The following is a 27,433-nucleotide window of genomic DNA, read 5'->3' on the forward strand; positions in this document are numbered from 1 at the left end:
GCTCATCTATTAGATTTATATAGTTGTATCCAGTGCTGGAAGGATCTTTCTATGAGACGTGATTACACCGAGAATGTTGACTTAGTCGCTCAGCAGGGAAATCTTGTAAAATCATTACTTGGCAGTGAGTTCACTAAAATGAATTTCAATTGGTTCATCAGTGCCAACAGAAAAATTCCCTACTCTTGACATAAATGTCACCCCTGAAATTAAGTCAAACCAAATGAAATAATTAACACGCAGTGGCATGAAGGTAACTTTTCTTCTTTTCAATTGAAAGTCATTTCGCTTTAATCAAGGAACCGTGTAGTGTATATGTGTGTATGTTTGTAGTTTATACTTTTATGCAAAATGTGCTTTGTAGATATGTGGCACTTTTCATATGTTTATTGATCAGAGCAAATGTGCATCAATCCATCTTATCTGAGCTGCACAGCCAAGCGCCAGAGGCAGGCCCACCCATAATACGCCATACCGTGAGACGCCTTGAGCTACTCCTACCACCACATGTCTTCAGCAAATATTTTTCTTTATGTTTATGTGTATGTGAATGTAGGAAGATAGCAGTGTGGAGCATTCAAGGATGGACAAAGTGGGAGACAGCATTGAAACTTGAAACCAAAAAGACAGATTAGCCTCAGCCTTATGTCCATGCTACTATGTTTTATCCCACCCTCGGAATGTGACACTTCCTCACATACCAGTGAGGTAAAATCAAAAAACGTCCTGCCATCTGTAACGTAGGCTGCGCAGATGGACGTCGTTGACTGCAGATTAAGAATCAATGCTAATGTGACTTTCAAGTACGCCTGAGGTGAAACGCAATCAATTCAGCTTTCTTTTTGCCTAAGATGAAGAAAATCAGTGATACAGGGTACGTCGACGCCTCGTTTACATTCCATTTAGCATTGAAGAAAGCAGGCTCGTTGTACTTCCCAAGCTTTAGGCCAGGTCAAACTTTGTAATTTTTGGTTGTGATAAATTATAGAAAATGAAGAATAACCACATGGAGTGGAATCTCTAAAATGGAACACACTTGGTAATTTCACACATTGTGGAATTTGACCAACATTTTCATGAAAAATACACCTCAAAAGTTGCAAAACCTGTTAGAGTGCTGAGCAAATTTATTAGACCAGTTGTTAAAAAAAACAATGAAAAAAATTTAAAAAAAACAGTAAGACACCATCTGACTGATTCTACTTCAGCAAGCTCTCAACATTTTACCATTTTAAACTGAATTAAAGGTATTGTTTTTTTCCTATTAATGTGGTAAATGTATATGTTGGAAAAAGATAAGCCTTTTCACTTTTAAAATGTATTCATGTTTAATTATGACCTCATATAATCTTACATTTCATTGCAAAGATAAGAAACTAGACCTCGTTTCTCTCTCTCTCTCTCTCTCTCTCTCTCTCTGGTATTGTATTATCACTTTGCTGTGAGACGAATCAAAATGTCTGCTTGGGGGCGCTAGTTGCACGAGGCAAATGTTACCTGCCTGTTCGTGTGTGACATATACTGTATGACCTTGCCTAGGGACGACTAGCCAAACACTTATTGGAGCCATCAGGTTGGATTTGAACTGTCTCCTTGCGTGAAAGGTTTCATTAAATTGTACCTCTCGTCGTGCTCGTCCTGTCTTTTGCTTGCTAAAGGGTTAGCATGTTTCCGTTGACAGTATACTCAAATTTAATTTAAAATGCTAAAAAGTCAACTGACTTTCACATTATGCCTTTATCATCTTTTGACGTTTTTACATTTATTAGTATTGACAAATTAAGTATTTTACAATGCCTGTATCAAGTATTTTATGCAATGACAGTTTCACGTGGAAATTGATTTTTGTATTTCTATTATTTGCAATGGAAAAATTTCCGTGGGTTTTCTCTGCGTACTCCGGTTTCGTCCCACATCCCAAAAACATGCATGGTAGGTTAATTGAACACTCTAAATGTGAGTACGAATGGTTGTTTGTTTATATGTGCCCTGCGATTGGCCGGCGACCAGTTCAGGGTGTACCGCGCCTCTATTCCAAAGATAGCTGGGATAGGCTCCAGCACGCCCGCGACCCTAGTGAGGAGAAGCAGTACAGAAAATGGATGGATGGGAAAATTCCTGAGGAAATCCATGAGAATCTAAGACTTCAACCAGCATTTTAGGCGGAACGCCTTTGCATTTCCACTGCTTCGCTATTACTACATTATGAAAATAAAAATAAAAAGGTGGTTGGAGAGTTTACATCATATTTTTATATATTTAATTGTAAATATTACTTACCTCGACAGACATTGCCATTGTCTGGTTCAAAGCCTGCCTTGCAAGTGCAGCTGCCAATTGGAACCATCCACTCCCCGTCTCCATTACAGTAGAGCTTTATTGGAACATCCACTTCCTCCGAGTTGGAAATGCAAATGCCCCTGGCAATAACCAGGGAGGTGCTTTCGGCGCCTGTCATCGTTTCTGGAAAGACTGCAAAGTTCTGGACCACGCTCGGGCATTTCTTATAAAACACCCTGACTGACAGCAAAGACATGCAGGCACCGTAATCCTGGAAGGCCAAGTAGAAGCCGTTTTTGGAGAGCGGGCCAAAGCTACGGACTTCCGTGTTGACCTTCATGAGGCGCCCTCCGAAGTCCACCTGTGAGAAGCTCTCATCAGCAGCTATGGTGTCCACCTTGAGGTAGGGCGCCTCCATCCAGAAAGCAGTTCCTTTGGTGGCGATGACAGCGTCAGATTCGTAGTAGTAAAGGTTGAACGTCTCCTTGCAGGAGCCAGGCACGTTGGGGATGGAGCTGCAGTCGCGCACGGTGAAGCGGATCTCCACGTAGATGCGCTGTGCCGCTCTCCGATCGATGAAGGTGGTGAGGAGCCAGTTGTTTTGACTTGACTCAAAGACGTTACACACCTGGTACGTCCTGATGGTGTTCAGGTTCTCATCGTAGCCACTCACCTCCTCCCACTAAGGAAACAAATAAATTTAAAAAAATACATTATTGTCAAGCGTCAACTTGGTAATTTATATAAAATACAGTAGCATAGTAGGCACAAGTATTTATCAAAAAAGAGGCAGTGCTTTTATTCCTAAAAAGTATATTTAATATTATTGTAAGTCACATTAGCATCATGCACAATTTGAACATTAACACTGCACCTAAATATAGAAAAAAGAAACTGTGCTTAAAGAATGAGTCAATTCAAATGTATTGTCCATAAAAGTTTAAATGAATTGTATCTACATAGAAGTTTAAAAACAAACTGTTTTTAAAGATTAGATGCAAATGTATGGTGATAAAACGTTAAATACAACTGAACTGCCTTTGGATATTGTCATTAATCAAGGTCATTTAATTCTCAGAGCATTGAATCGATCACAACTGGACTGTTCTGGTTGTCTTAGAAGATGTTTCGCCTCTCAGTTCATGCAAAAAGGCTTACAGTAGTTAGGACAGAACTAGGCCTGGCTTTTAATACTAATTAAATTTCTTTGTCAGTGACTCTTTCGCATAGCATAAGAAAGCGCTCACATACCACTAGTGGTACTAGTACCACACTTTTGAGAATCACTGAGGTTGAGCATTAGTAAAGATGCTGAAAGGTGCTTAAAGATTAGCTTGTTCCCTGCCACAATCAATAAACACCACGGCCATGATCCAACAAATTATCCACCAGCCATATTTTAACTATAAAATAAGTAGAAAATAACTAACCGTATTATAACTTCAAAAAATATTCTTTTTTATATTTTTATAACTGAAATGTCTCCCATTATCTCCTTACATATGGTAATGTTTCTTGTTATTCTAACATCTTACTCAAGTGCAATATTAACAAGAAACTTCAATTTACCATTTAACAAAAAAAAAAAAAAAAAAAAAAAAAAAAAAAGCCAAAGTATATTAACAAACCGAGGATCTTTGGATGTGCTGCTATATAACAATAATGGCGAACGATGCGGGACACTCAGGTGTTGCATTATACAAGGTGCTGCATAACAAATTCAAAATTAGGCTTTACTGAATTACAAATAGACAGACTACATGGCAGCAAAGAAGACATTTGCATGCAGACAGAAGCAAAGCTCAATGTAGGCCTTTTCCTTGCAGGTGTGACCCAGAAAGTATGTTGGACGCGCAACAGCGGCCCCCTTGGGAGGTATCCACTGAGTGCACCAAATCATGATGAAAATGTGCCATTAACATTTGGAATCGTTGCAAATGAAGGAGACAAAGCACTAGAAAAAAAGGGCTGCTTGGTTTTAAAACGTACGGCAGTGTGAAAATATGCTTTAAGGGGAAACTCTGAGACCACTTTTAATCGCAATGTCATTTACAGTATATAAGGTGGCAGAGGGTTGAAAAGGTGAGTGGAGACGGTTTAAAAATTTATTTCTGTAGATCCGTAATAACATAATAGCATTTAGCCTTGCCAAAGAAACTTTTTTTTTTTTTTTTTTTTTAGGAAAAAGATTAATCTGGCCCACCAGCAGCAATAATTCAAACAGCCATAGGCAAGGAGGAGTTAATGAGGTCTGCAGTGAAGCAAGTGGCCCTCCAGTGAGTTCATGCGCCTTTCGTGTGTATACTGTATATCTCCTGGTGCTTCCTCCTTCTGACCTTTGAAGCTCCAGCTGTTAAAGCTGCCCGAATGGACAGCTAAAGACTTTGACTAACTGAGACGCATTAAACCCGGTTGTCCATCAAATTTTGCCAATCAGTACACACAAAATAATATTTGAAAGGACTGAGAGGAAATTTAAATGACCTGAAAGATGTTGTGACTTGGAGAGATTAACATTGGTAAATAAAATAAGACATTTGGAAGAAGGTTACCAAGGATCTTTTTGCTCCCATGTGGACTGACAAGGATATTGTTTATGGCAACATAAAGAGAGACAAAGAAGAGGGGGAATTTTTTTTTTAAATAAATAAATTTAAAGAATAACGCACACAATAAGATGTCCTCAAAATAGGATATGATTTGGGTATCTGCCTATACACATTTACCCAAACAACACACCTTTGGTTAATTAAAAAAAAATAATACCTGCAGTAAGTCATAACTAAGGCGGCACCTCGAATATTTTTACAATCATGTATTCTATTAATTATCCAATTGATTAACTTGATAAAAAAATATTTTTGCATTATTATTTTTCTCCATTTGGGGTCACCATCTTCTATCTACTGTACTTCATCTACTGTAGTATCTGTGACTTTGAGAGTGTATGGATTTAAAAAGGCAGGTCCAGGCCTGGTGAGAGTAGAATTGGCTGGCTGTTAAATGGTTAAATCATGATGCCGTCAGCAGCTCTTGTAGGAATGTGTTCATTACTTTTTCTGTACTTTTGTACTGAAGCTGGCTTGTGCCTCACATTTGGGTTCGCAACACGATGCAAAAAATATCTAACTGACGATGGTTCGTAACTTGAAAAACTCAGGCACTTGACCAAAATCGGAATTGGTCACATAGCCCTGGAATGAAAATCCATCCCAAGAAAACAATGAAGATCCACGAATAGTGAGGGACAAAAAAAAAAGTGACACTGCTGGCGTGATAAACGAGTTTACAGAAATCTGAGGTGCAAATTAAGGAGTTTTCCCCCCCAGGTGCTGCTCCCTCTGAGCAAATGCTGCTCTCAAGTACTCCAGCCCCCCCTCCTCTCCTCTCCTCTCCTCTCACTGTAATAACCATTCATCAGAGTTACAGGAACCTGTCCCTTTCAGCACTGCCTGTTCATTAATATAGCCGGCCCCTGGGCTCCTCTGCACCCGTCTGCTCCAGTCGAGGAGGGGGTCCTCACCAACTCTCGTCGAGCCAAATGACCACCATCTTTCACGACGGAGAGGAACCTGAGGCGTCTGTGATAATGCCCATCTCAATTCTGTCCAGGAACTCATTGGGCCATGAAATAATGAACGAGACGGATATTTGGTGTCCCCATTGTGTCAACAGATGCAAGTAACATATTAGTTATTATTTCCAAAGCGGGTTCAAACTTTGCAATGGAGTTTTTTCTTATGTTTCATAGGTTTGTATCCAGCTGCTGTTTTTCTGGTCGCGTTTACGCACAGAGGACGTGTTGTTTTATAATTTGACAGATTAACGACCACAATACTGATTTGCTCGCTGCTGAGTTTGTGACTACACGCCACATTTGTGCGTCTGCAGGTAGAAAATATATGATTATTCCGATTATCGGTATTAGTACTTGCGCATCTGAATTACTTGCCCTGCCCATATCTGTAAAATTAAATTTTAACTCCAAAAATCTGTCCTTTACACAAATCCATCCATCCATTTTCTGAGCCGCTTCTCCTCACTAGGGTCGCGGGCGTGCTGGAGCCTATCCCAGCTGTCATCGGGCAGGAGGCGGGGTAAAACCCTGAACTGGTCGCCAGTCAATCGCAGAGCACATAGAAACAAACAACCATTTGCACTCACAGTCACGCTATGGGCAATTTAGAGTCTCCAATTAATGCATGTTTTTGGGATGTGGGAGGAAACCGGAGTGCCCGGAGAAAACCCACGCAGGCAAGGGGAGAACATACAAACTCCACACAGGTGGGGCCGGGGATTGAACCCGGGTCCTCAGAAGTGTGAGGCTGACGCTCTAACCAGTCGGCCACCGTGCCGCCCCTTTACACAAATGTTTAGACATAAATCAAAACATAGAAATCCGCAGACGTGTTATGTGAGTCCTTCATTTTCAAAGTCATTCTTAGAATTTTCATCTTCATGCCGAGCGGAGGTGTCTGTGTCGGATCTCGGCCCAATTTAAACCGCCTGACTACGTACACTCAATAACATGAAGGCAAAATGAAAGTGATCTCCCACTGCTATGACAATGACTGGGGTGTATTTGTGAGAACGGGTGCGCTCATGTTCAATTTCACAGCAGCATGACATCAATATGACTCCGGTGTTTACCAATGTTTCCTTTTTCCATCTTCCCTGAACTGTTACGTCACAATTGCGTCACCAAAATGAGAAAACATGATGTGTCATCACCTGTTACTTTACTGATGATGGCATTACTTGGTTCTTTCCCCCATTTTTACTTGGTATATCCATTACACACCAAAAGTGCAGCTTTATACTGCGTGCATAGATCATTTACACACTCCAGTTGAACAAGGTCTGAAAAGAAATTGCCTGTAGTTATCGTTATGTTACTGACATTATTGTACCAGTGGCTGGTCTCCCTTTTGCGTATTGGATTACATTTCCGCTGGAATGAGATATGGATGTTGTCTTGGTGGTAGTCATGACAGACACCGTGAAACTGGATTACACCCTAATGACAGAGAATACAATACAGGATGTATGCCATGTATGACCACTAACACTTTCTTTCCGTATAAAATAACTTCTCTATTAATAGTTGAACCTTTCCTCTGCCAACCATGAGGGCAAGAGATATGAAATACTGTACATAAATACTGTTCTAACTACAGCATACAGTATGACCTGATATTAGTGGCATGAAGGATAGTAGCGTAAAAGAAAAAAAGAAGGCGGTGTTTGAGGGCTTCATTTGAAGAAACATTTTATTTGAGTCTTCGGATGTCATCGGCATTCAAATGCAGCATCAGAACCAACTTTTGTTATAAAAAGTTTGATGCAGATCCAGACAAAATATGAATAAAAGTATTTAGTTCCCATTTTCCTAATTTGAGTATATATGTGACTGTTTCCCTGCCCCTGAATACAAATGATGGAGTCCTGTCCATCTATTCCCAATATCATACTTCATGAACCAGGAGTTAATAATTAATAATTTAATACATGATAAGAATTCTTCTTCTCTTTTTGCCGTTGGATTCACGATGTAACCACTACGCTGCTCCAAAATTAAAAATGGTATCGCTCTGCACATTGATTTTATACATCCTATATGATCTTTCATAAGCCAAGAAGTGCTGTGCTAACATACAGACAAGCAAACAAACACACATGCAGCACTCCACTATTTTTCTCTCTCTTTGGTTAAATTTGGGTGGAGGGCTGTGCACTAAAAAGTGCCATTTTATTTTTAATCGTGATTACATGTTTGTCTCGTTACAAAGAGCACAGAAGTTTTTTTTCAATGATGAAATCCCACACTGGTGAAAGCCTTTTTTGCGCACATTTTGACCAAACAAATAAACCCACGCTAATAGCTTTGCCTCTGCCATTGATACAGAAGCCACTCTTCCTTTGCCGCTGATTGTTAAGTGCGGCCATTGCGTTTCATCACGGTTCCTCTGTTTGATGGACATTAGTGAGGAGATGGAGACGTTATGGATACACCGAGCGCTTGATGTTTCGTTTAATGATCAGTCACACCTTGCCAAGATAGAGACGTGAGTGGTGTAGTCAAGAAAAAGAGTGAAGAATAGAAGAAAAACACAAACTTAAATGACCAGAGTCTTGTTATACTGTATAAAAGCCAATAACATTCAGAAGTTTGTGTTGAATAACAAGTTTGTGTTGTTCTTTGTCAGTTTTCACCATTGATGTCATTGCGACTAAAACTGTGAAACTCAATTCCTCTATATTTAACTTAATCAATACCTCACCAAAATATAATAAGATTCTTGCTTGTCCTTAGTCTGTGCCGCCGTTATAAAAACTTACGTAGAATTAACCAATTGTTAATAATTTGGTCAATTCTGCGGCGTTGAATGAATTGAAAAATTGAGGCAAAATGAACTGTGCTATTTCTCTGTTCTTTCAGTCTCAACAGATAAAAATCCGCTATGCCACAACTCCTGGCAGCATTATTATACTCAATAAAACACTGGCATCGAAAAAGGGGTTCTGAACATTGAAGACATCGATGATATTGTCAGGGCTGCTGTTTCAGCACCCTGAGTCTGACCCGTGTGTGTGTGTGTGTGTCATGAGTGCTTTGCAGGGTTGACGTGTTGGAGTCCAGCAGCTGCACCTTGTCATCCTAATTATACCTGACTGCTCTTAAGACGATGTGGGACTCCAACTCGTCGCCAGACTATCAACGCTCTACGTCGAGTTCGTAGCCTAGCCACCTTCCCTAGCTTTTTGCTTCCTGAAGACCTAGGAAGTTACCTCTACCTAATTCTTGTTCTTTGTCCCCAGTCTGCCATCTGCCCTTGCTCCCTGCAAACCACTGCTCACCTCTTGCGGCCCACAGACAACACGGACTCCTACCCTGCCAGACCGATCCTCGTTGGAACCCTGCCAATCCCGGATTTAGTTCTCGGGAATTCCTTTGTTCGCTTCCGAGCTGCAATAAACCGTTATTCACAAACTCACCTCCCTGTCCTCTCTCCATCTGGGTCCAACTTGCAACCTGAATCCTGACAGATATGTTGTCAAATGCCGATCCATAATGTCCAGTACTGGACCTTACATATTTCGGTTCAAAGAACCATTAACTGGGCGTCAGTATTTGATCACGTGCAAATATGAATATGTAACAAGATCCCCATTTGGAGAAAGAAAAGAAGCAGTGGAACACATTCAGGTGAAATTACCACTGACACATTAGTAAAGGCCAAGGTCTCTGGAGGACAGTGAACTGTACTAGAACACGAGAAGCCAAGACAGGGATTGGACAGGCTGCTGAAAGATGCTCTTTATACAGAGTTCACCGCTGACAGTAATCATAAGGCAGATACCTTTTTCTTGCCAAAGGCTTTTCAGAATTTGCCAGAATAATGACATTATTTGCATTTCAACCTTAGGGTCATATCCTAGAAGTCAATAAAGCACATTAAGCAATAGCTGACTCGCTTCATTTACTTATGTTGCCTCACAAGCTTTGGGACACATGTTCATCGTCTTTTGGAAGTGAGCACACACTTGCACAGACAAGCACACTGCAGCCAGTAAGATATGCAGAGGCATGATTGCTATTATCATTTCTGATCAGCTACGTTATTAAATGAGGCCTGGTGTCAGGCTAGTTGCATGGGAATGATTATTTTGCAGGGGCATCGGAGGCCTAGTTCCTCCCGGCTGAGTGTGATGGATGGAAAGGAAATGGTGGTGTCTTAAAAATTCCCAGTCCTGGCAGATACCAGCCACTCCATAATTATAGTCTCACAGTTTGATGAGGCTCAACTTGAACTGTGACCATCTGTCTGTCGGTGTTAGGACAAAAGTTGCAGAAAATGTGGTTCTACTGCCCAGCCCATATTAATACATTTAGGTTCTAAACTATGCATTTACCCACTCCCTCGACCGCCATTTTACAGTAATCGACACTCAAACTAATGAAGGCCCTAATGTGTGGTTGCCGAGTCTGCAAGGTTGATTAAAAACATTTTCATGTTTAAAATTTCACCCAAGATTAAATATCAACTTAAATTTTGGACCTTTAATTAAAAGCACTAAAATTAAAGTTAATGAAGCCTCTTTTTCTCACAGCCCATAATAAAACCCATTGATAAATTATACATACCTAATGCCCATTTTCATAGCTTCGGCTCTACTTGTTATTGACACGTTCCATTGGCAAAACCAGGTGCAGCAAGGTACTACAGAATTTATAGTACCTGTAGATGTTTAAATCTCAACTTAAAACTTATTTTTACACTCTCGCATTTGTTTAAACCAAACCTAGTATAGTCTAGTGCCCTGACTAACACCCTGAAATCTGGATTCTGGCCTGTTTTACTGCTGCTCTCTCTTCCCACCCGCCTCTCCTGCTCAGAGAGGGGGATAGGTTGCGATAATCGAAGTGAGGTTGTTGCTGTAAGGATTCTGTATCGACTGACTGGGACAAGTTCTGAGGAGAGCCACCGCCCATTAAATGGACTCTCATGGTGTTTTGACTAACATTGTACAGCACAATATTATGTATGCTTCGAAGTAAATACAGGAAGGAGATCGTCACACTCTTCCCTTGGTGTTTTTTTGTTTTTTTTAGCATGTCTAGATGGGACTGATGTATTCAATGAGGCATGTTCTCGCAATTTCCCGCAACTGTTAAAGCTGTATTGTTTTGAAGGGGATAACCGGCCACTCCAAACCGACAAGAGTGGAGCCGTGGCAAGGACTGTAGGTACAGTGCAGTAAGGGCAGAGAAGTAAAGCTTTTGCTTAGTAGTTTCAACCCTGAAACAACACGTAAACATATGGGTTCGCTGGGGAAAATTTTGTCATTGTAAACTACTGTGGTGCCTTGAGATATAAGTTTAATTTGTTTCGTGACCATGTCCGTAATTCAAATCCATATTATCATAGTATCCATATTCAGTATAATACAGACATAGAGACACACATAAGAAGAGTTTCATGACTGACTCAGTAAGCCGCAGTAATATTAGTCAGTTTTCGCAAAGGATAAAGAATATACTTGTCAGTATTATTTGTCTACATCTGTTGTGCTACCATTTGTTTTCAAATATCCATTTCATAAAGGGTTATAACACCGCAACACAGATGCTATTCGTCAGCAGTCTATGGCGTTTTATATATGTATAAATATATATATTTTTTCTTTTAAATAGCAATGAGCTAAATAGACTTTATTAAGTAATTAAAAAAGATACAGTAGGAAGGAGTGAGACAAGTGTAAAAGGGAGTTAGTTTGTTGTTGAAATTTAGATGAGACACCCTGTGGACTGCTTGTACCTCTACATCTCATTTATGGACAGAGCACAAAGATTGTGTCAGCAGGTGACAAAATAATGGTGGGGTATCTGGGCTTTTAGATCGAAATGGACCTCTGCATGTCTATAAATGTGCGTGTGCAAGTGTGCGTTTTCTGCATAGCATGACCTTTGACAGGCCTATCCTCCAGACCTATACACAGGAGGGGTTTGGTGGTGTGCGAGTGCATGCATGCGTGCAAATGGGTGAACAGCTTTGACCCAGACAAGTTGCAATATAGAAAAGCAGGACAGCAAAAAGATATAAAAATATGTTATAAGGCTGGACGTGGAAAGAAATGAAGGGATTTATTGTATGACCACTCCGTCATACTCCTGGGAGTCATAGAATATCATCTTTCATTCATCCCTTGACTGTATTCATTCAAAAGAATTTGTACATGTTAATCACAGCGATATATATTTGATAGGAAAGTAGCAGAGGAATGTGGAGCACTGTGTTGAGTCCTCATGCAAACTATACAGTGTTCCTATTGTACATACTGGTGGGCGTATATGTGAAAACGCTCCGAAAATCTGTCCTTTACACAAATGTTTATACATAAAACAATACAGGCGTCAAAACATAGAAATCCGCAGACGTGTTATGCGAGTCCTTCATTTTCGAAGACGTTCTTACAATTTTCATCTTCATGCCGAGCGGGGGTGTCTGTGTTGGATCTCGGCCCAATTTAAACCGCCTGACTACGTACACTCAATAACATGAAGGCAAAATGAAAGTGATCTCCCACTGGTATGACAATGACTGGGATGAATTTGTGAGAACGGGTGCACTCACGTTCAATTTCCTTTTAATCTGAACACATCCCTGAAGAGTTGAAAATGTCTGAATGTGTGAACATACTTTTGTGTCTTGATAAAAAGTACTATACAAGATTGGTTTCATAGGGTTTGTTATACTGTGTGTCTATCTTGACTAAGGCTGTTTCATTCAAGGAGCTTTATGCATTGTGTGTTTTTTTTATATCAAATTTTTACAATAACTGTATGTGACAAGTAAGTATGGAGAAGAAGTTGACGTGATCACTCATCACGCTGCTTTCTCACATCTTTCTCACAGCAGTTCATTATTTGTACATTTGTATAAAAGTCAATGTCTGAATGTTGCCCAATTAACTGCCTTTACAGTGCATTATGGTTTTATGATGGTGGCCGTTTGATCCTGAAATTTCTTTTCAAAAGGAGAATAATAGTTTCAAAATGCAGACAAATCAGGTAAACAGCATACTGGAATGGATTGTGTTTGACCTTAGGCAATTTTTTTCCCCTCCACTGGAGGGTCAAACATTTCTGTCCAAATCAAGAGTAGACATCTGCGTCCTCTCGATGTCGTTTCGTCAACGCTGACGATGAATCGATGACGAAATGATTTTGTTGACCACCCTTTTTTCCATGACGATAACGTGATGGTGAGGACCTAAACATGGCTCTTTGATGACTTTAAACATGATGAGATGTGTGGGGGTTTTCGCTGACAAGATTGACGAAAATGTCAGTGGATGATATGACTGTCTTACTGTCATGTGTAGAACAGCGACTTCAATTGAGTGGCAATGAACAGCTTGAAACCTATTTTTTGAAAAATTGTTCACTATCTGCTAAACTGTGTCTTGTTGTGAAGTGAGTTGATATCACTGCCACCATACAGCACTCGTATTGCGAGTCAAAGCAACAAAATTGGCCGAGCGACAACGCGGATCTCCCATAATCCGTAGGTCAGGTCACTTGTATCTCAAGGCACCACTGTACCGTGTTTGTGTCTTACTCACTGACCCCTTGTACTTTCTTATCAAGCCTCTCTATCTGTCCCTTGAAGCTATTTCCAATCACCGGATTCTTTACTCCTGTTTGTGCTTTTAACCACAGTCTGTCAGTCTGTCAGTGTATGAATAATTGAGGTTTATTGAGTATGGTCAGCAGATGGTGAGATGGCTGTTATGGAGCTATCAGCGGGTTGCAGGAACTGCACACACCTGTCCAGTTAAAACCCACAGGAGCTTGGCTGGAACACTGCAAAGAGTTGCGAGAGGTTGCTGTCCGGCGTGCAATACCAGCCACATGTGGGCACACACGCAAGAGTGCGTGAATAACAGTAAACATGCCAACAGCAGATGTGTTTTTTTCTTTTTTGCACCTGTTCATACGCACCTGCTACAGGCAAATGCTTTCCAAAAATCTTCTACTTATCTTTCCACCCCACATTCCCGTCTTCGCTTTTCTTTCCTGCCCCCAGCATTTATCCTCCGCACCCATCGAACTGCTCACTTGGCCGTCTCTTTATCGCACTCCACCGCGGGTCCTAACGAGCACAACAACTGGCCCCGTTTTTCGGCACGCCTGACAGCAAACTCGGCCTCCGTCACAGCAGCCGCTGGCAACCCTTTGACCCCACGACACCCCCTAAGCCTGCCCCCGTCCCAAAGTCCCGATTTCGACTGTGACCTGCCGGACTCACATGAGTTAACCCTGGGTTACGTCCACACACACACATACACACACAGCGGAAAGTCTGCAGGGCTGCCAACAAGCTTTCACACAAAATTTATCTTTTCCACCCCCTCCTCCCTCTGGGTTCTTCAAATCCTCCTCCTCCTCCCCACTCTTGATCCTGTAACCTACCCCCTTTTTCTCCTCTCTCGCTCTCGTACCCCCTTTCACTCCACACTCCCCCTAATCCTGTCTATCTCCTTCCGGATGAAAGCAATTTTAGCTCCCCTTTAGAACCCCTTTTGATTTGATGATCCATTGTAAAGGGGGGGGATGCAGATAAATTTGTCGTTTTCTTTTGCGTCCTTGTCAGAAGGCCAAGTAGCTTTTATTTTTGTCTGATTTCTTTGCTTTGCGTCACAGCTTTCTTCTCAACTATCTCAATTGAGAATCTATTATATGCAGATAGAAGGGTTTTAACGTTATTGGTAGTAAAAGTGCATCGAATAAAAAATCTTTGTATCAAACAGAAACTCTGTACACTTAAGTACTTTGTTCCTCAGCAGTCTTCTGTATAAATACACACTATTACAAGGTTGTCTTTATTTCTTCTTTACTCATGTTAGGCAGTGTTGTTTTCCTCTTTCAAATAAGGGAAGATTGCAATGTCTGGAGTGCTGAAAAAACATATTCCATCATTAATCCCTGCCCCAGCTCACTCAAGCATATTGAATTTTCCAGGTTGAATAATAACCATTGGACGTTTGATTGAGTAAATAACTCACAGAAGAGTACTAATAACTAACTCAGAGAAGAGTACTAACTAGGAAGCAAGTTTGATAACAACATGCTTCTTAGCGACTATCAATTTGGATGGTAACATTCAAATGTACGGCCATATAAGAAAGTTAATCGTAACGTTTCAATTCTGCAACCAATTTGAAGGAATCCGATCTGACTTGCTGTAGCAACCATCAGCATTACATCATTCCCACTGCTACCTTTTTCAAACTCATTAACTCCCAGGCCTCCATGTTAACATGGATATTTGAATTCAAAAGCCGTCAATGGCAGTGAATGAGTTTTTAAGAGGCTTGCTGGCTTTGACTGACATTTTTGACATCATTATTAACAACGGACCAATGGTTGCTTCGACATTTTAGACGGCTCTTGCTGAGATTCAGCCTAGTTCTCGCAAGACATTTATGTTATACTGTATACCTGACAGCCTTACAACATAATGAGGCGTCTATGAATATTGTCATTCTGAAAAATATTACTATTTTGATCAACTGGTCAAACTGTTAAGTATGTGCACATATGCAAATAGAGGAATAGTTTTATTTTCACATTTTGCCTTTTAAGTTACAATCAAACAGCCCCTCCTGTTGAAAAATGCACATGGAAGCATCCTGTCTGTTTTATCCGAATAGATCACATTATTCTTCTTGAACCAGGAATTAGCCTGCTAACTAACAAAGTCCGAAGGTCGACCAATTACAAAAAGTGGGTTATTCTAAATTTCTGTATACAAGCCCGTGCTTTGCTTGTTGTACCTCAGTCACTACTAGTAAATGTTCAGAAGTTGTTTTTTCTAAATATGTGGAGCAAATTCTTTGTGATCATCCCAACCCAGTCTCCAGCCTATTTTTCCTGTTAATCTTTGACCTTTTTTCCTTCCCCAAGGGACCTGGAAAATGTTGTTATTGGGGAAACGTAGTCAAATGTTGACACCAATGGAACCTAGCATATGTTTACTTCAGCTCCACAGTTTGAATTAAGGTGTTGGATGCTGAGGACCCTCTCTTCGTCTGGCCCTACTTGGGGTCCCTTGTAGCCCTCCCTCTGCGACTTTTCCCGACATCACAGTCAGACCACCAAACACAAACACAAAACTCCACAACTGGAGTTAAGTTTCACCTTAGTGTCATCTGTCTCTCTTGTCTGACATTCCAGTTTTCTTCAGTGCTTCCTTGACTGATCTAGAAAACAGTACTTCCCCTTAAATGGCCTTGAGCAAACTCCATTAATAAATAATAGCCACACTAACTCTGAAAGTATATCAAATGGGTTTTAAAGACACTAGCGGATGTGTCATTGGCTTTCCTGTCTGTTCTATAAGATTTGCCTTTTTGGGGCTCAATATTTATTAATATAGTGGTGTTGTGAGCAGGCAAGAGTGAGTGCAAGGCAGGAACAAAGGGGAAAGTCCATGCAAACCAATATGAAAGTGCATACTGGAAGATATTACAAAGCCAGGATGCTCATTATAATGAAACGAGAGGTTGTAATGTTGTTGACCGTACAAATCTGTTTGCCTCCTGAGCTCTCTGCCATCCATGTGTGTAAGTGCATGCTGATGTGCACTTATACTTGCGTCCATTGTGTTTACACCATTTAAACTACAGGACAATGCTGCTTGTGCAATCTGGCATAATTCCACCTCGTATTAGAAAGTAGATTTATTGGACCAGCAACATAAACTGGGACATTATGTTGCGGTTAACCCGACACTTGATAGCACCCATTGTACGGCTATTGCCACATAAGAGAAGTATATTTCCTAAACACCATATATATTTATGTTATGCGTCTTAATGTATGTGTTAATAGTCACTTAGACTATAATCTACACAAAGAAGACATCCACTATCACTACCGTTAATGGTCCCTCCCCATTACGTGTGAAGTGGAAAAGTTGCTTGAACTTTTGATGGGATAATGAACTAAACAATGACTATTGTGACTCAAGGTTCAAGTTTTCCGGCAATGCAGAGTGACAGCACTGTGTTGTCCCTTCAAACAATGTAATGTGAGAATTTAAGGCTTCAGATACATGGTAACCTGTCCGAGAAAAGCAGTAGTTTTTTTTTTTTTTTTTTTTTTTTTTTATAAACATGGTCTTCAATTCCTGGATAATAATAAAGTTGAGATATTGCAGGCATTTTTTGTTACAAATAAAATAAATTTAAGTATAGTTGAACACATTTTTTTTTTTTACTGGCTTTTGATTTAGGGGATTTGAGGTTATCCGGCATTACCAGATAACTAGCAACCCTTTACTGCTTTTTTTGTCAATGTCTTTCTGTCTCCAAAGTGTTCTGTAAATTGACTGTCTGTTGTCGTACTAGAGCGGCTCCAACTACCGGAGACAGATTCCTTGTGTGTTTTTGGACAGACTTGTCAAATAAAGATGATTCTGATTCCACTACACTACAAAGGAGTATACCGCTCTGAATAAAATTGAATGGTAATGAAACTCTAAAAGTGGTGTGACATCGAGAAAACAAAAAATCTGAGTGAATAATAAGACTTAAGACTTGAGTGCAGACTTAAGGTCACTGGTTACTGATGCGTTTTGACCGGAGACATTTATATCCGTTTACCTGTATTATACTGAGTCACTGATGGTGTAGGGGTAAACTTGCCTGACTTTGGTGCGGGCAGCGTGGGTTCAGTTCCCACTCAGTGACGGTGTGATTGTGATTACAAATGGTTGTCCGTGTCTATATGTGCCCTGCGACTGACTGGCGACCGGTTCAGGGTGTAGTCCGCCTTTCGGCCGAAGTCTACTGGGATAGGCTCCAGCGCCCTGCGACCCTAACCAGGATAATCGGTGTTGAAAATGGATGGATGGAGGTAGAAAAGTAACTCCCCATTTTTAAGTACTTGTAATTTATTTCTGAACTATAATTCTTACAAGAAATGAACATGAGAATAAAGTGTATTGCATGGAGTTTTATTTAAAATGCGATACGGGCGCCAGCACTAGCCACCAGTTTCTCCAGCCGCCTGGGAACCGCATTAACTGATTTCACAAGGAACTCTTGTGGGATGGAAGACATAACTTCTCGTATTCGCCCTTGAAGCTCTTTCAAAGTCGTTGGTTTGGTAGAATAGACTTGCTCCTTTAATCATGGAACATACACAAACAAATTGAGAAAACTATTACAACATGAATAAATAAGTATTTTAAATAGGGAGTTACTTTTCAATCACCCTGTATTATACTGCCCACAGGTGGCCAACCTACACACACCACAGGAAGCAGCCAATGTCCATTGAGTTGAAGCAAAAACATGTAGCAAAGCTGTTTTAATTCTTTACATTATAATTATATCATGTTTTTATATAGTACAATATCATAGACTGCTATTTTTTCATATTAAAAAACACATTAAAGAAGAATTAAACACTTTCATTCCACCTTGATCGGTATTCATTATTGAAAAATATGAGAAAGAAAAAACAGAGCAATGCATGTAGTGGGACAATGAAGCAGCGTTTTGAAAGGAAAAATCTGGTAGTGCAGAGGGAATGGGGATTGCACCCTGATTTTTAACCAGACCACAGTTTTGTTTATGAGCCATAAAGGCTCATTTAATACCTATGTAAAATGCCTCACAAAGACCTAAAGACCTGGAAAACAGCTAGTGGCTGCCCTCTTATAATATGCATGCAGTACTAGTACTGAATTGTGGAGCATGTCGATCAAATTTTGAATTAAAGTAGCTGGAACAAGATCGCAACATTTTCTGTAGGTACATTAGTGTAATCGTGCCATCATAATGCGAGTCTTTTAAAAATAGAAGAAAAATTACATTTTCCCCAGGACTTTGCACTTTCGACTTAATTCCCACATCTTTCATGTGCATGAAATGAATAGGTTGAAAGTAGTTCCCTTACAGTCTGAAAAAGCTGTTTTCCATCCTTTTAAGCTCTCCCCACTCACTTTCACCTTAATACCTCCACTTCCCTGCGTAAACGTGCTATTACAGTATCATTACAGTGGCCCTTTACTGGGACATAGGTTCTGTGTTCTGGGGCTTGTGCGGGACGCATTATGTCATTAAGTCATTATGAGACAGGATACAGCGAAAATAATACCCATAATAGGAGCAACACTGGGCACTACTTTAATCTAAAGTCTCACCCTTGCCAGTCTTCCGGTGTATTTGCCTGTCTGCCTGTGGATTTGCAAGTGCACTGTGTTCATGCGGCGAGTTCCTGCATAACATTATCATCGTCCAAAAGTAAAGAGTGTGGAATAGAAACATCTCGAAAGGACTCACCCCAGAGTTAGGATACGCTGTCCAGCCCAGTTCAGCTGTGGCCACTCGAGTGTCCATTACGGTTTCTGCAGCAAGAAGAAAAAAATAGGGTTGGGGTGAGGAGTTAATGCAAAATAAGCTTTTCAGTATCATTCAACTGAAATTAACTGCATTCAGGCCCCAGTGATCACTTGACACTGTGATTCATGAAGAGAGAAAGAGACTGATCCCTCACAGAGTTCTAGTAAGACTAAAGACAGAAAAAAGTCTTAAAACTCTGAGAAATTTATGTAATACTCTACCCTGCTGTTAAAAGTTCATGTTCATGTTCGCTATGACTGCTAATTTCAAAATTCTGCGAGTTTGACTGCAGTTTTATGAAACTCTTTGTTCCCAAAGTCTGCACTACTTTTAGTCAATTCTCTGCCCTAAAAAAATAGAACACTGAATTACATACAGTAAAACCCACCTCATTTATCCCAAATCATCGTTTAAAATTTGTGTGAGGGATGCTGTGCATGATCCCTGCACCTGTCCTAAGATGTAATGTACAACTCCAATTCCAATGAAGTTGGGATGTTGTGTTAAACATAAATAAAAACAGAATACAATGATTTGCAAATCATGTTCAACCTATATTTAATTGAATACACTACAGAGACAAGATATTAAATGTTCAAACTGATAAACTTTATTGTTTTTAGCAAATAATCATTAACTTAGAATTTTATGGCTGCAACACGTCCCAAAAAAACTGGGACAGGGTCATGTTTACCACTGTGTTACATCACCTTTTCTTTTAACAACATTCAATAAACGTTTGGGAACTGAGGACACTAATTGTTGAAGCTTTGTAGGTGGAATTATTTCCCATTCTTGCTTGATGTACAGCTTCAGCTGTTCAACAGTCCGGGGTCTCCGTTGTCGTAGTTCACGCTTCATTATGCGCCACACATTTTCAATGGGAGAGAGGTGTCTACAACGACGTCCACAATTTCCAAAAACAAGTTGAAATGTGGATTCGTCGGACCACAGAACACTTTTCCACTTTGCATCAGTCCATCTTAGATGAGCTCGGGCCCAGAGAAGCTGGCGGCGTTTCTGGGTGTTGTTGATAAATGGCTTTTGCTTTACATAGTAGAGTTTCAAGTTGCACTTACGGATGTAGCGCCGAACTGTATTTACTGACATTGGTTTTCTGAAGTGTTCCTGAGCCCATGTGGTGATATTCTTCACACATTGATGTTGTTTATTGATGCTTGAGGGATCGAAGGTCACGGCCATTCAATGTTGGTATTCGGCCTTGCCGCTTACATGCAGTGATTTCTCCAGATTCTCTGAACCTTTTGATTATATTATGGACCGTAGATGATGAAATCCCAATTGTACGTTGAGGAACATTGTCCTTAAACTGTTCGACTATTTTCTCACACACTTGTTCACAAAGAGGTGAACCTCGCCCCATCTTTGCTTGTGAATGACTGACCAATTCAGGGAAGCTTCTTTTATACCCAATCATGGCACCCACCTGTTCCCAATTAGCCTGTTCACCTGTGAGATGTTCCAAACAGGTGTTTGATGAGTCTTTTTTGCCACCTGTACTAGCTTTTTGGGAACATGTTGCAGTCATAAAATTCTAAGTTAAGGATTATTTGCTAAAAACAATAAAGTTGATCAGTTTGAACATGAAATATCTTGTATTTGTACTGTATTCAATTAAATATAGGTTGAACATGATTTGCAAATAATTGTATTCTGTTTTTATTTATGTTTAACACAACATCCCAACTTAATTGGAATTGGGGTTGTATTATGTAACTATATCATACTGTACAGTTTGTTGTCTATCCATTCATCCATCCATTTTTTGAGCCGCTTCTCTTCACTAGGGTCGCGGGCGTGCTGGAGCCTATCCCAGGTATCATCGGGCAGGAGGCGGGGTACACCCTGAACTGGTTGCCAGCCAATCGCAGGGCACATAGAGACAAACACCCAACCATTCGTACTCAGATTCACACCTACGGGCAATTTAGAGTCGTCAATTAATCTACCATGCATGTTTTTGGGATGTGGGAGGAAACCGGAGTGCCCGGAGAAAACCGACGCAGGCACGGGGAGAACATGCAAACTCCACACAGGTGGGGCCGGGAATTGAACCCCGGTCCTCAGAACTGTGAGGCAGTGTGTCTATGGAATTGTATTTGCTTTTATTTTGCTTTCTTTTACTCTGCTGTGCTGCTGGTCAACGTTGCTAAAGTGAATCTGTTCTCAATTGCTTACTTGGTTAAATTGGACTAGATCCCTTAACTCTACGTGAATATTAATCATGCATCTAACCTTGAAGGATCATTTTGGGGAAAACATTAGGAAGAACCTGAGAACCCTGACCTCAAACCCATCAAAAGCCTGTTGAATAAACTAAAACAGAGAAATCGGGACCTCTCTCTGATCCCACCTCTGTGACTTCTGACCTCACAAATGTTCTTCTGGAATAATGAATTGAAATTCCCAAAGACATACACCTCTTTATCCTTTTTGCAGTTAAGTTCTGATTGTGTTAGTGCATGCATTTGACATCCAAGGGTAAGGTTGAATGCACCCTTGATAGGATTTTAGAGGATTGTTATTGTTCGTCTTCAGTGTTTCACAATTACAGGAAGAGATGTATCCCATCCCTTAATAACCACAAATAGTGTTTTCTGTTCACTTTGTCTTACGAAAAGACTGAATAAAAGGGTCTAGTCTTTAAAAAGAAAGGAAGGATGTCTTTTCCGTGAGTCACAGCACACCCTGAGGACAGAAAACATTTACTGTTGGAAAATTGGACTAAAAGTTCTAAACTGCAGCTTCCCTTTTGCATTGTTCCTCTGTGACACTTAGGAGATAAATTCGTCTTGCAACTCAGAGGAGACATTTACTGGCTCCGTATTGATTAATGTCTGCACTTTTGGCAGCATGAGCTCCAAAAAGGAGAGCAATTCACAATCCTCTCTGCATCGTTCACTCACATATTTATAGTGATGGGCATGTTGGTCTTAGCAATGTGATTTATGGAGTCATAATTTAGCTTAGTCTTTTCGGGCCCAAAGCCTCCAATTTTTTAAGACGATCAGGATACGTATATTTCACTCTTTCAACATCTGCCCCTGAATGCAATTTGTTGTATTTGGAGACATAGGTACTTCAGGATGATCATCTGCAGGATGTTAAGAGTGTTGCTGACTTGGACGCAATCCATTTAGCACCGCAAACAGTTGGCTAGCACCACCCACACGTGTTGTTGATGAGGGAGATGAATTGCAAGCTGCAGACTCTCAGCCTCTCACTCAAGGAGACGTTCCAACCCTTTAAGCGCCCACCTTTTTACCTTCTCCACTCCGGGAAGCGTGCCCCCGCTGATGTCGTTTTTTTAAGATGCGCCGAACGCAAAGTGATTTGGAAATCATTCCAAATGGAGCCTTTGAAGCCTGTCATCTTTACATCAAGTGATCTTGGTTTGAAGAATTAAAAACAAAAGTGCACCAGTGACAAGCAACCGGCATCCTCAATCCCCACTTACTGGTGGAAGCTGTCCTCAGACATGAAACCAATTAGCCTTGGTAATTCCAAGACACACAAACTTTTACAAACAATCACACACATTCACAAGCCAACACACTCAACTAAGAGAGCAATTTTCAGTGTACATCCTTGGCGACAGGCCTCGTTCACGCCTAGCTTCCATCCCCAATTTCCTTAAGATGAGCATCGCCTTGTCTTGTTTCAACAGCCCCAGCCCTGCCTTGCCTTGCTGTCAGCTGGGGAGGTAGGAGCGAAGCGTGAAACCAGCCAACGTAGCAAGGCCTGCCAACACATTCTCCGGGGAAATCATAGGAGATTTAGTCAAATCACACAGGCTCTTCCTAGGCCATTCTCCATTTCCTTTTGGAGACGGATGGAAGAACAGGAAATGCGCCGGACGGTAAAGGTGCAGACAAAGGGGTCAAATGCTCATGGGAGAGGTGGATGAACTTTGTCATGTGACTTGATGTCTGCATTTGACACTAGCAAGTGAGCTAAGTGGCTATTTGCAACAGGGTGGGGCTCTTACACCGTGTGCACTGGCCTATAGGATTTGGGCAATGTCCCCTGTTAGCGAGAGCTGTTTTGTGGAGTGTTAATTATGAGTGGATTTCACGGTCAGGTTTATTTTTAAGACATTAATTGAAATAGGTAACACAGTGGTGCCTTGAAATACAGTACAAGTTTAATTCATTCCGTGACCACGCTGTTGACTCAAAACATTTGTACCTGATATCATCTTTCCCCATTGAAATAAATGGAAATGGCAGTAATCCTTTGGTAGTCGCCCCAAAATAACAAATTTGTGAAATTTTAATAAGGAAAAATAGCACTCCCATGATGTTGTACTTAATAAAAACAGAGTACTAACATTATTTTATCGAATTAAGAAAAAAAAATCAAACAGTTGTGCAATATGATTTAATGCTGTAATGCAATTCATTGTGCTGCTACTTCTGGTGTGCCCGCATTGGCCACCAGGGGGCAGTAAGATACAGTCATGCAGACACAAAAGAAGAATAGCACTTCTACTACTACTACTCTAAGTGACTCAATAAGATGGCGTAATATTTGGCATTTTTCTTACAGAATAAAAAAATATATACATGTGAGTATTCTTATATGATCTGTCTAATGTGTCGGTCTGCCGTTTGTGTTCAAATATCAGTTGTTTCTAGAACTGTAACTATGGATGGTAATCATTAGAATGTCAATGGCCTTTTTTAGCGTTAAGCTTAGCAGAATTTCCCAAGGCAAAGATATGTGGTTGTCTTAAACACACAATGTGCAGTTATCTTTGTTTTATGTTTAGTTTGACAGTAAACTGGGAGTGACATTAGAAAGCTTGAAGCCTCTTTTTTGAAGAATTCTGAAATATTTAACAAAACACTGCTTATTGCAAAGTCAGTTGAATTAAGTTCACTGACACCATATAGTATTCATATCAGAAATTCTCATTCTTAAGTCAAAGCAATAAAATCGGCCAAATGATGGCTTATATCTCGAAAACGTTGGGTCACTCGTATCTCAAGGCACCACTGTAAGTCATTTGAGTGGCATTGCTGAAAGAATAAATCATCCAATGACATTTAAAACGTTATCCTATTTACGCTATTTTATATGGCTAATCAATATGTCCTCAATGTGCCCGAATAGTGGTGGTGGTGATCGCAGTTTGTTGACAGCTGGGATGGACACACCAATCAATAACTGATTGATTGGCATTAAGGGTTCCCTCGATTGTTTGGAACTGATTGCTGTTTAGTCATGTCTCAAAGCAACTGGCTGAAAGCATCAAGGGCTGCCTGATTCAGTCAAATAGGTTAACCAATACTTGATAGTTTCTCCAAATGTCGATTATAAATATTTTGTCAAATGCCCAGTTGTCCATCCCTGGAAAAGAGGTAACCAGAATGTCATCTCACGTTCTCACACAGTCAATCCCAAGTTGAGTAAAACACACCAATGTGGCCCCTCACGTTTCAAGGGTAGCACCAGAATCCTGCATTGTGCTGTGTCAGCTATGACAGCAAGCCTCATTAAATTTATAAAAAAAAAAAAAAAAAAAAGTTCACCCTGTGTGAAAGGTATGAATAAATAAAGCTTAAGGCTGACTTCCCAACCACTGCTCATAAATCTATTGGAAAACAATAGCTTATAGGTGTCAGACTAGTCGTCTTTTGATGGATTCAAAGCATTGCAAGGCTGCAGGACGTACTGCTGAGATGTTTCATAATATTAGCTACTGCAAATCACGTGACGGATGTCTATTACTTGTAAAACAAACAGCAGGACCACGCATGATCAAGATTGAAACTAGAACCCAACGCATCCCACCTGAGATGGCACAGATATTCCTCATTAGGGACTCGCGATGGATCAATACCAAATGGTGGGCTGTTTCTACGAGTGCAGAGAGGGAGGGGGAGAAATGATAGAGCAAGGGTGACTGCATTAAACATTGATGGGGACCCTGTGGTCGCGATCGATAAGGCAGCCCTCTCTTTGCACAACTACACGTCAGCAAGCAGTCGCGTGATTCATCACGTGATCACATATTGCAAACACTTGGGCCAAAGATATTTACGGACTTGGAGCTGAAAGAAAGCAAAGCAGCAGGAGGAGATAGCCCCACTTTTCTTTCTCTTCAAGCTTCAACGTATGTCTTGATGGTTTGCAAATGAGAATGGCAACATGTCTGTGTAATTCAAGCCTTTGTGGCCTGGATGTATGATTGCATGGTCGCCGGTCGATGGAACATGTGCTGAAGCGCCTCTCCGAAGCCTCCTCAGTCAATAAGACGGACAATTCTCCACAGATTTCCCTTCTCATTCCAGAACATCTTTTCCATTCATCTATCCTTTAACACATACCCCCAAAACCACACCCCCACGACCACTCAAGGAAGCTGGCACACTTTGTAATTCAATGAGACAATCATGTCCAGCTGCTGAACGCTGGGCTGAGAGGACCCTCGTTTTGTGATTGGCACAACAAACTGAAATAAGATCTTTGGGCCACAAGGAAAGATGATTCAGAAGGGATGTATCCTCTCTTAGATGTCGAGTCAAGATGGGAAGACAAAGACAGGGCGAGCGAGAGAGTGAAAAGAGAGTGAAAAAACCATGAGGAGAATTCAGTGGGGCTGAAATGAGCACTTAACAGTGATGAAGCCCCAGGGTAGTGGTGCGTGCTGAGCCTGGCATCTTAATACCAGGCTGAAAACAAAGTGGCAAACGTGCGAGACTGAAAGCTGCTGCGTCTCCCAAAACTAATCAGTCCACCACTCAAGGGATTTTATGAATTGGGGAAAAAAAGGAGCATTTGTGACAGCTTTTGAGAATCGAGAATTACTTTCACATGATGGATGTATATTATTTGATATCCCTTTCCAATAGAGGCCACATGTTGATGTCATAAAAAATAAATCAATATAAAACAATTCTTTTAATTAAAATTCCTAACATAAACTGAAGAAAAAGCTGCATGGACTTTACTAAAATTCATATTCAGTTTCTCCGTATACTATTATAGACATTGACTATTTGATGTCATATGTCCTAAGTAACGCGGTTGTATTGCTTCACTAGTAGGTGTGTCTTTTCCATTCATCTAGCAAGTAGTTTTTTTGTTTTTGTTTGTTTTATAAAGGTATCATTGTTGAGAGCTAGTTCATCGTAAATAACAGAACAGTAGTAAAGTAAATAAGGAACAGTAGTAAACAGTAATAAAGTCAATACATTTCTGAATCACTGTGTTCACCAGAGAAGACAATCCCTGTAAAAGCAGAAGTGAGACTTATTTAATTCATCACTACACGGAGGCTGTGTCATTCATCCTGAAGGCTTTAAATAGAAGGCTTAGGACAGGCAATAGAAATACATCAGAGAAATATGTTACTTTCACTTCTCCCTGATGACGAAGATGACAATGTGGCTGATTTGAAAATTGAACTGAGAGTAATATGCCCTCCTCCGAGACAACAAGTGATGGCACACAAGACGCACATATTGTAACTGCTTTGGACTCACTGGCTCTGACGGAGTGAATAGAATACTTTTTGCAGGAAGAAAGGCCAGAAACAAGAAGAGAAAGGCAAAAAAGAAATAAAGATGAGATACTGGTGGGAAGCGAGGAGGTGCCAAGAGATCAGGGGCAGATGTTATGAAAATTAATATACATGCAAGATCGGCAGAAACTGTTGAAATTAGCAAATAATTTCATCATAGCAAGGTGACATTATTCCAGCGGGGCACATTATGATTCCACCTTGCAGCACTGCTCCCTACCTGTATATAATTGAGTTTGCTGTGGATGGATGCAAAAGAAAAGTCAACACGTAAGCACAGGCAGGAGCGTTAACAATGTCCTGAAAGACAACAAACATTTACGTAGCTAAACTAGAAGTTGCACAATCAATATTCCAATATGTTGCATTGTCACGGAATAATACTGATACGCCAACCATCAGATATCAATACTGTATTTAAACAACCAATAAACACGCATTTTATTACTCATGTTTTTATTGATCGGCGGCACCATTAGGTTTTGACAAGAAGTCAAGACTCGAGACCTTTATTTTTTACAGTATATCATTCATCCCATAATTGCATATTATCTTTAGCAAAATATAGCGATAATATGTATCGGGAGTTATGTTGTCAATCCCATCCCTAGCTGAAACAAAACCAGACCAAGGAATTGCCAACAGTTTTAAAGGCACTGTTGATAATGATGTGTTCACTTGTAGAAC

The 27,433-nt window shown here is 40.5% G+C and overlaps 1 protein-coding gene across 7 annotated transcripts in view; it reads right to left on the bottom strand.

Annotated features, from left to right (window-relative positions):
* LOC133411247 (ephrin type-B receptor 1-B-like) overlaps positions 1–27,433 on the bottom strand; it is a 188,973-nt gene that overhangs the window by 105,264 nt on the left and 56,276 nt on the right. For all 7 annotated transcript variants that reach the window (XR_009769643.1, XR_009769642.1, XR_009769639.1 and 4 more), the window contains exons 2-3: positions 19,138–19,202; positions 2,281–2,962 (exon numbers count right to left, since the gene is read on the bottom strand). Coding sequence is in view for 1 of the 7 variants with exons in the window: in XM_061693348.1 (XP_061549332.1) it covers positions 2,281–2,962; positions 19,138–19,202 (747 nt within the window). In the remaining 6 variants the exon portion in view is untranslated. The remainder of the gene's footprint in view (positions 1–2,280; positions 2,963–19,137; positions 19,203–27,433) is intronic.

The sequence above is a fragment of the Phycodurus eques genome, chromosome 13 (genome assembly GCF_024500275.1).
Source record: "Phycodurus eques isolate BA_2022a chromosome 13, UOR_Pequ_1.1, whole genome shotgun sequence".
NCBI lineage: Eukaryota > Metazoa > Chordata > Actinopteri > Syngnathiformes > Syngnathidae > Phycodurus > Phycodurus eques.